Here is a 10,572-nt window from a genome sequence, read left to right on the forward strand (position 1 = left end):
GACACAAGCACCCAGATGTTGCAACTGCTTCCCTCAGCATCTTAGGTGAACCAGGAATTTTGCTTCTCTGTAACTGTCCATTTTCAGAGGTGTCTGGTCTTTGTGAATCTGAGGTTGAGACGTTTAGAAAACCTTAGCTCCCAAGGACAGCTTTGGATTGCATTCTCCTCATTCTCTTCTTTAAGATTCTAGAAATGTATTGTCTTTGATGGGTTTAGTAGATTTGGAAAGTGTTAGTTTGCTGGGCTTAATATGGGTGGCTAGATAGCCTTTTCTTAGCAAGCTGACCTTTCCAGAAAGCAGGAGTACCTCACATGTTAGGCCTTTTCCAGGATGCTTCCAAAAATGGGAATCTTAAACAAAGATCCCCTGATATCAACTTGGCATTGATTCTATTTTTATATGGACAGGGCTTGCTGAGCTAACTCCTTACTTTTGTTCTGTCTGCAGTGCAGACTAATAGAATGGGGAAAATTTGTGCTGACATTGGGTACACGATGGGAAATCTGTCCAGATGTTGAGGTAATGGTTATTCTCTCATTCCAGAGAGTCATAGAACACACACACACACACACACACACACACACAGAGAGAGAGAGAGAGAGAGAGAGAGAGAGAGATGGCAGTTATGCCATCCTTTCCCCTGTGGATTTTTTTTTAATGAAATGAAAATAGATAAATTAGTACAGTGGTGCCCCGCATGACAATGATAATCCGTTCCATAGAAATCGCTGTTTAACAAAAACATTGTCTTGCGAAAACCATTTCCCCATTGGAATGCATCAACACCTGTTTAATGGGGAAAAATCGTTGTCGTTTTGCGAAGATCACCCATAGGGAAGCCATTTTGCGAAGTGCCGATCAGTTGTTAAAATGGCTGCCCTGCGAAGCATCGGTCCCGAAAACACCTGTTTTGTGAAGCGCCGATCAGTGTTAAAATTGTCGTCTTGCGAGAAATGGTTTGTGAAGCAGGGATCCAAATATCGTCCAGCGAAAATCACCCATTGGAATCATTGTCACTATAGCGAAAGCAAAACCTCATTGCCATGCAGATTCATCGTTTTGCGAGGTCATCATCTAGCGAGATACCACTGTAATGACAACACATGGCTGGGTTGTACATGGAAGATGACATATGCTCCCCTCTCAGAAAATCCTGTAAACAGGCCAAGCAATTGAACAGTAACCTCCTCTAGAGCACACACATACACCCTGATTTATGAAACGGATAACATGTCATATAAACAGGCACAAGTCCCTTCTCTGTGCTGACATAACATTGAATGACACCACCTAAAGATGCACTTGTTCACCTTTATTTTCTAAAACTCTGTTAAATGTTAAAGGAGAACTCCTGTGTATTTCAGTTAAAACAGGTCACATCGTCTGCAAAAGTCTACTTCTGCGTTTATGGGGCGTAGTTTCACACACACACACACACACACACCCGTTTTCTGGTTTGGAAAAGCCTGTTCTGACATGGTAAGGTTTTATTCCTTGGTTTGTTTTCCTTGCGTAGGTTGAAACACGAGTTTCAAGGGCTGCCAGGAGGGCTTCACCATCCCTAAGGACCGACTTCCTTGCCCAGCCGGTGTTGAAGCAGCACATCATGTTCTATGATAGCAGATGCGTGGAGGCCCCAATCCGACAAGTAATTCTCTTCCTGTAGTACTTTGGGGAGATCTGCCTTATCCAGGAGTGGATCAATAGATGTAATCTTCTCTCATTCCGATATAAGATAGACATAGGGATCCACACATGGCTGTTATTTTATGGGAAGGGAGGCATGCTGGTTGAAGATGAAACTGCCAGCTGTTATGCAACGAAAGGAAAGGGTTGATTTCGGTGGGAGTCGAGATTCCTACAGGACTGAGGAGCGGCAGTGGAGCTAAGGAAGTTGTGTGCCTTGGCAGGAAATGTGAAGAGGAGGAATTGGAGGCCAGGGTGCTGGGAAAATGAGCTGTTTCATATGTGCAGCTTTCGTGTTCTGAGCTGCACCCAACAGATACACAGGGTGTGTCATCCTAAGGTGGTCTCCCACCAGTCCCGTTTGTTACTGAAGCCTGATACAGGGCCAACTCTGGCTGTGCAGTGCAAACAGTTGCTTTTAAGGGAAGCCTGACGAAGCATGTATTCTAATTACAGACACCATGGTTCAGTTTTTCAAGAGAAAGTTTAGATATGTGTCTGGTTCTCAACCCTTTGAGGTTTTTTGCTAGAAAAGTTATTTAATAAAGCTAGGGATGGGTGCTTCTTGTTTTTGAAAAAGACAGCCTTTTCTGAATTAGAAAAGGGCCCAGGAGAGGATGATATATTTAGAGGGCAAACCATGCTCCACAGATGCTTCTGGAAATGCTGTTTGCCGTTTTTAGATGTTGAAGTGGACCCCCTAAGCGCCTGGGCCAGATATGAAAATTAAGGTAGCAGATGAAGTTTGCCACATGTCTAAGTAACTGGGCCATATCTAGATATATGGCAGTTGCCACATATCTAAACAACTGCCGCATATCTTGATATGGCCCAGTTACACTGATATGTGGCAAACTTCATCTACTACCTTAATTTTCAGGTGAGTGAAGAGATGTTATAATGCCTTGGTGATGAACCTTATGGTCTCTTCAGTTTGTTGGGAGATATAGTGGATTTAATCCTGTGTGTGTTGTCCAGAAACAAATGCTTGTGCTTCCTTTCGTAGGTAAGTCTGGCTGCACAGCAAGCAGTGGCAAGCCCGCGGGTAGCACACCTGGCTAAACCCAAAGTGCTCCCTGCAGAGAGTGCCCCCGACCGTTCTCCTGCATGGCCTGTGTCCGCCGCGGCAAAGCACGCAGTAGCCACGCCTAGACTTGAGGAGCTGGCTCAGCCTCCCAAAAGGTGGGGTTCCTTCTGAACATGGTGAATATGGTCTGTTTGCCCTCAGGGTATAAATGATCCTGAAACTGAAGGGAAGATACTGTGGGGAATGTATGTGGGTTGTTGTTTGCTTGTTTGCCCAAGTCACCCGGGGCTGTTTACGTGGAGAGTCCATCACTGCAATGTCCTGGTTCTCTGGTTGCATAGAGTAGCATTCTTAACGGTGTGCTTTGGGGGTGGGCATCATGGAGAGTTGAAGCCCTTCCAGATCAATGAAACAGTGCCCTTTCCACAAACTCATACATGAATTTGTAGATTATGCAAAGACACATGGATATGTATCAATGTATACTGATTTATACTTGCAGAGTTTGGGTTCTGGAAGAATAAATAGGTACCTGCTTCCCACTGCAGGTCTTCCTTTCCTGAACTAAGGCTGGTTCACCACTATAAAGAGGATAGCTCTTTCTCTCTCACAGGCACAGATTCTGTGACCTGTGTGGTTTGTCACCTATGTTTCTGACTGGCACTACAGATCATTTCACCATGAGACCCTGGTATTTGGGCAGTTCAGTTGTAGGAAGACATCCACTCATCCATCCACTTCCATGATCTTCTGTGACCTGGCAGAAAGTCCTCTAATCCTTAAGCCCCATTTGGGCAGTTCTCTTTCTCAGGAGGCTTGCCAGATTTCTAGCTTACTATTATTTTAGTGCCAGGTGAAGGAGTGGCTCTGTAGCTTCTTCTTCTTCTTCTTTGCTGCTATTTTCCCTCTTACTGGAATGAGTGGAACAGAAGATGCCAACATTAGCTCCAAACTGGTAGAGACCTAGGGCCCAGTCTAGTGGCCTGACAGGATTGCACAGGAGCTCTGCCTTTTCCACCAGCCAACAGAGTGTCAAACACACCCCATTCAAATTTCCCAGCGTTTGATAAGCATTAAGGCAGTGCTCTTTATCTAGATCCAGGCCAGATATTTTCAAACTTTCTGATTAATCAGGTTGTCTTGGTGCACATGATTTTAAAAATTTCTATTTGCTATCCAGGGTGGAAACTCATTAGCAATTCCTCAATGATTTCTAGAGTAGATGTGTGATCTATGAACATCTTTATATGATTGGTAGAGGTAGATACGTTTACAGCAGAAAAATGTGTGTGTGTGTGTGTGTGTGTGTGTGTGTGTGTGTGTGTGTGTGTGTGTAGGTAGGTAGGTAGGTAGGTAGGTAGGTAGGTAGGTAGGTAGGTAGGTAGGTAGGTAGGTAGAGCAATTCTATTGGGGGAGTGCCCACCTTTCCCATAACCCTTTGCTTCGGCAACCCATCGGCGGGATGGTTCCAAAAACGCCCAGCTTCGTGTGGAGGAGACGATTGCCTACACAGGGCAGGCTGACAGGATCCTTAGTCTTTCAGGTGGGCAGAGGGCCTTGTTGTTGTTTTTTAACAACAAAAAAAACTAACATGACCATCTTTTTGGAAACTTTTCAGTCTGACAGCTATTTCTGTTTCCTCTTGCACTTACAGGGCCCCGACACACTTTGTCCAATTTAATCCAGAAGCGTTTACCGTGAAGGAGACTGCGAAGAAAGCGATCTGTTCGGAAAGAATCAAGGAGCTGGCACAACCCATTCAGCGCTAATCTCACTCACCGGGTGCATCCAACTCCCCTGGCACCTAATTTTCAATCAATTAGGAAGGCCAGGCTTGCCTGCTGTGTTTCTTTCTGCCCCCACTCTTCACCCTGGGCACTCATTCAGTGACGGTGGAAGAATCTTGATGCAAGGTTAAATTAAGCATTTAACAACACACCGTGATCCTTCACATCGAATTCTGCCATTAAAAACAAAACAGTAAAGTCACATTCTTCTTTTTTTCTTCCAGTTAAAATATTCTTTTAATACATAGTCCCTAAGGCAGCTTATAATAACATTGTAAACAGCATGTGGTATCCCGATGGCACAAACACAACTGTAAAAACAAGACAGCAAGGGTTAAATAATAATAATAATAATAATAATAATAATAATAATAATAATAATAATAATAATAATAATAATAATAATAATAATAATAATAATAATAATTATTATTATTATTATTATTATTATTATTATTATTATTATTATTATTATTATTATTATTATTATTATTATTATTAAAAAAACAGAAAAATATCGTAGGAACAACGTTCATAATGTAACCAAAGAATGAATGAAAATGGGTAATGAAAACAGCCAGAATCCTACTGGGGATTGCTGTGTGAGTAAGTCAGATTGAATAACCTACACAAGTGGCTCCTAACTAGTGAGGCCATGTTTATATTGAAACAGTACATATATACTGATATAAACTCCCAGAATTCTTCACCACCAGCTGTGCTGGCCAGGATTTCTGAGGGTGCCATTCCAAAAACATCTGGATACCCAAGGTTGGGAAGCATTGGACTACATCAACTCTGTTCTTCTGACTACCAGATTTATATCCGGTAACACTACTGAAGCTTGTTGGATAGCTCAGTAAATTGGAGTAGGGGTCAGGAGTTCAGTTCCGCACTGTACCTCCTGGAGAAGAGCTAGCCTGTGTAGCTTTGGGCAAGCTGCAATCCTAGAGCACCCTACCAGTGAGGACTCCAAACATTAGCAAGGATCAACTCAAAGGTGCAACAGCACATTATTATTAACACCATTGAAAACCCACCCTTCTCTTTCTTTGATGTTCTCCGTACCATTGGAAGCAACAAAATTGTCACTGACTTTCAGCAAAAACCCACTTATGCCTCACCTGAAAATCCTGCCACCTCAAACATATGGAAAGGAATATGATATACAGCTTGAGTTTCAGAATCAGATGCCTTTCCACAAAACATCTGTTTCTCTAAGGATATCCTTCACACATCAAGACAGCAACTACCTTTACAATGGAAAATCTTCTCCATCAAAGTTACTGACCTTCACAGTGAAAAATGCATTCCATTGGTGATTGCTCTCCATCCAGCATCTCAGAATTACAGCAGAACAATTAGAGAAAGCTGGAAAGGGTCACCATAACTCAGAAGTGACTCGAGGGCACACAATCATTATCCATTGTGGGCATCTTGCAAAAGCCGCCAGCATGCATCCTGTGATAGCATTCTACTGGCATCCCAAAATACAGAAATTACTTGTCAGAAATATTGTCAGACACCCGTCAGCCATCCTGGGTCATATCATTGCGCTTCCAAGAGCCCTGTTACATGCATATTTCTCAGGACGACAGTCATCTTTAATTAAGAGCACCATGAACAGCAGGTATTCTTAATTAAACAGAACATTACCTGTAGAGCCTGCAATCTATATCACTGTGTGCACACTGCTGGGATGCCATCTGCAGTTTATGGACAAAAACGACAACAATCACCCTACATACTGACTTCAGAAACCACAAATCTGCAATCTTGACCAAGAAATTGGAACAACCAATGGTTAAGGCCTTTAACACCAAACATAACAGCCTATATGGTTTGTAGATTATTGTGGGGAAAAAATACAGTGATGCCCCACATAGCGACGATAATCCATTCCGGATAAATCGTCGCTATCCGGAATCATCGCTATACGGGGCAAAAAACCCCATAGGAACGGATTAAACCCTGTTTAATGCGTTCCTATGGGGGAAAACCTCACAGTTATGCAAAGATCCTCTATCCGGCGGCCATTTCACCCAGTGGCCATTTTGGAACCGCCGATCAGCGGTTCTGAAAACATTGCGATGCGAGGATCGGTAAGGAAAATGCTTACCGATCATCGCAATGCGATTTTCGCCCATCTAAATCATCACAATGCGATCGTTTTTGCGATCGCTAAATCCGCATCGCTATGCAGATTCATCATTAAACAGGGCGCTCGTTATGTGAGGCACCACTGTACCACCAAATTCAAATACATCAGTAATGAGGGAGAACGTCTGGGTTTATAAAAATGGCACCTTAGCACTTTGCGGCCTGGTCCTAGAGGACAACCTCTGACATCCAATCTCCACTTCAGATTAATCTGCCCTCTGGGTTTTATAATCGCCATCTGGGGCAGGGTAAACACTTTTATTGAAGAAAGTGGAAACCAAAGAATCGAAGATAATTTTTCCTGGTTTATTAATCTCTTGGTTGGTTGGTTAAATACCTCAGTGCTTTAGGTGAATGCCTGTGGCACCTGAGGTTGGGAGTTTGATTCCCCACTGTGCCTCCTCGGAGGAGCAACCGCCTCCGTGGCCTTAAACAAACTGCACAGTCCCAGGATGACCCCAGAAGAAGGGATTTAAAAAACCTGAGTATTCTTTTCCTGTGAAACCTTGCAAAGGGTCACCATGAATCAGAATTGAATTGATGTTAGATGATGGTGATGATGATGATGATTAACACTCTACTAATGATATATTTTAAGTGATTAACCTAATCCTTCTGGGACCTAGAACAGATGTTTAAAACACTGTTTGATTCTTTTTTTAAAATTTTATTTGAATTCAAACATACATAAAATAAAAAGAGGGGAAATAAGTTCTAACAATCTATGATATTAGGGGTAAATTTGTGGAATTTGTGCTAGTGAAAGGAAGAGGGAAAGCCTCTAAAGAATACTTAATATAATTTTGGAGAGGTAATTTGTAATAAAATATTATTAAATAGAGTCCCGTGGGTATGGGGTGCACGTTAGAATTTAGTTTATAATAAGCACTATTACTTGTATTTTTTTCCTGTATTTTTGTTGTTATGTATGTGTGTTTTTTTGGTGTATTTTTTGTATAAAATAAAATAAATTATCTTAAAAAAAACCAGAAATAAAAAAAGAAAAAAGAGAATAATAAACGAAAAAACCTAAACTAAACCTTCTACTAAGCTAAACCCTCCCCCCTTTGGAATCAGAGCCTCGAGCCTCGTTAAACCCTCCGCTCTCCCCGGTTTGGTTTCCAGTGTATGCTAAGTAGATATACATATATGATAAAAAATTTGCCCTACACTCCTGTGATCATAGATATGTATATCATGTGTACTCTTTCGTATTGAAGTTTGCCCCAGAAACCTCCTCAAACTGAAGCAATTATTATTATAAGAGATTAATTTTGTTTATGATGATGAAACTTTTATACATTTGCTTTTTGTCACAAAAGCAATAGTGTAATCAGCAACTGATTGTGTAAATAAGTCAGGCTATTATTGAAGTAACCACACTAAATTTCCTATTGTCTAATGAAGGAGTAGAATTATGTTTCAGTCACAAAGGAGTGACTTAAAAACCAGTTAAGGCAAATGATGGGGAAATATTATAATTATATGTTTCCTCTTTCAACCTAGAGTGGAAGATTTACAAAAGGAAGCAGATTTCATGAAATCAAGTGACAAACTGCAATTTGGATTTTTTTATTTTTTAATCCTCAAATGCATTGAGGAGCCACACAAAAATCATATGGGAGTTGAATGTGACCCACATTTTGCACTGTGCTCACTGTGTTCTATGGCCTCAACCGTTATTATCTTAATGTAGTACATCTCCTTCTCCAAATACTGTACTGTGAGTTGCTGGTATTATATACATGTATGGTGTACATGAAATGAGAATACTTTGGGTGCAGTCACATTGGTAAAAAAAATGCTGGAAATGCTCTGGGAATGGAATGGGCTCATTAGTATGTTTTTTGTTGACCACATGATGGAAAAGGAAACGCAAATCAGCCTGAAGTCCCATCCCCATCTGAGGTGTTTGCCTCAGCCACAAGAGATTCTGTTTTTTAAAAAAAGGATCCATTTGCATCAGTTTATAGACTGTGTGACTGAACTGATGCTGAAAGGTCACTGCATCTCCTTTGGCAAGACTTTTCTCTCTCCTTTTTGAATAGCTTAGGAACAGCGAGCAAAGCCTCTCTCCATCAACAAGAATTTTTTAAAAAACAACAACTTGGTGCCAACACTGTTATGACAGAACATCTAGACATCCCCCCACCAAAAAAAAAAAAAAAAAAAAAAAAACCCATAAAAGAGTGGAGGAAAAGGGATGAAGAAACCCTTATTTACAGCTTGTAGGATAATTCCCTTATACAACACAGCTACAACACAGCTGCAAACAAGGCTTTCCTCTTCTCTGCCTGTGTGGTCAGTTAATGCAAATAGACCCAAAGGGGGACCTGAATTCCCTGGTACAACTTCATAGCAAGTAATTGTGAGTGAATTCATATTTTCTTCACTGTGTAATTGCACCCTTCAAAAGATTCCATATCCAATATGAAAAATGAAATTTTATCATCATCATTAACATCATTATCTTGCAACTGCAGGGCCAGAAAGGACCCTATAGATCATCCATTCCAAACCCTGTCAATTTCAAAATTGTTGTTGTTGCATGTCCACTCCACTTTTCTAGCAACAGGCGGTCAAGGCAGTTTCGATTCAGCACAGAACATAATAGAAACAAGTAAAAACAAACTCAGCCATGAAATAGTTAAAACGAATTAAACAAAATACAAAGAAACCATTGAAGTGCACAAGCGGTACCATCATTGCAAAATGTTGCCGACACCGGAAACCAAGAGCCGAATCCCATGGACAAAACCCCTGCTGCTGGACCAGTTTTTCGTATCAAAAACATGAGACAAATGTTAGCATACGCATGAGGCACGTGCATGCGCGGACTGCTGTTTTTCTGCTCCCTCGCCAGAGGTCTGTTTATTTTGGGGCAAATGTGGAATTGATTCCTTGGAATGCCAAAGAATCAGTTCCACATAGGTGGATGCCCCTGCCGCTTTTAAAAAGAATTCCTGCTGATACAGTGCAATTCCAGAAAGCGGGATTTCTTTTAAAGGAAAATATAAATTCGAAACAAATGCTGGCTTGCCCACCAAGTCACCTTCGCCCCCCAGCATTCCCACACTCACAATGACCTCTCTTTTTCTTTTCACCCCTTTCTCTTTCTCTTTTGTCCTCTTCCCCCTCCCCCTTACCCCCCCCCAAACAATTGCTCTTGGCCTGCCACCAGGGTACTAGGGTACCTCCTGCAGAACATGGGACGGATTTACATGACCATGTGTCGTGTCTGTCAGAGAGATCCTTGTGTGTGTGTGTGTGGAATGAACACTATGTGCACAGCGACCCCTGTACTCCAAGCCTAAGTGGTTTGAGACTGAAAGCAGAACAATCGCAGCCCTCTCCCCAGCTATGACTCCTGAAAAAAACAAGCACCATCCGCCCTGCCTCCAGCCACTATAAACTGCACAGGACAGTGTGATGCTTGGTCCCAAAAGAAGCGTGGCCGGAAAAGCTTCCCTTGAAAAGACTTCCTAATAGCTTCTGGGGAAGGCTTGGTCTCCTTTAGAACTGTGTGGGAACTGATTAGGATTCACCAGTCCTGACTGGAAGGGCACTTTGGGGCCTCCTCCTCCTCGGACATCATCATGTCCTCTTCTTCCTAATGCCTTGTAATCTTCCTAGGAGCCTTGGAGGAATCCAGTGGCTTTTAAGAACATGAGCTCTGCTGGATCAAAGGGAAGGTCTATTGGCTGGTCAACTGGATGCCTCCATGGGATGCCCCTAAATGGGACATGAGCACAAGAGCATCATGAGGATCCCAGATCCCTTCATGGTGGGAGGCTAGAAACAGTTTCTGAAGTGCTCTGTATGAGTTGCCCAGGGTGTTTTGTCTTTAGCAGAGGGCCACAAGAGGCAAACTGACAGGAACATAGTCCGATGCTGTGAATGGTGAAGAAC

General features: G+C 42.1%; 1 protein-coding gene across 1 annotated transcript in view; it reads left to right on the forward strand.

Moving 5' to 3' along the window:
* Positions 1-4,701, forward strand: part of SPMAP2L (sperm microtubule associated protein 2 like) — a 24,732-nt gene extending 20,031 nt beyond the window's left edge. The window contains exons 7-9 of the mRNA XM_072991855.2: positions 1,520-1,651; positions 2,696-2,871; positions 4,371-4,701. Coding sequence (XP_072847956.2) covers positions 1,520-1,651; positions 2,696-2,871; positions 4,371-4,485 — 423 coding nt within the window. The 3' untranslated portion in view covers positions 4,486-4,701. The remainder of the gene's footprint in view (positions 1-1,519; positions 1,652-2,695; positions 2,872-4,370) is intronic.
* The last annotated feature ends 5,871 nt before the right edge of the window (positions 4,702-10,572 follow it).

The sequence above is a fragment of the Pogona vitticeps genome, chromosome 2 (genome assembly GCF_051106095.1).
Source record: "Pogona vitticeps strain Pit_001003342236 chromosome 2, PviZW2.1, whole genome shotgun sequence".
In the NCBI taxonomy this organism is placed as follows: Eukaryota; Metazoa; Chordata; class Lepidosauria; order Squamata; family Agamidae; genus Pogona; species Pogona vitticeps.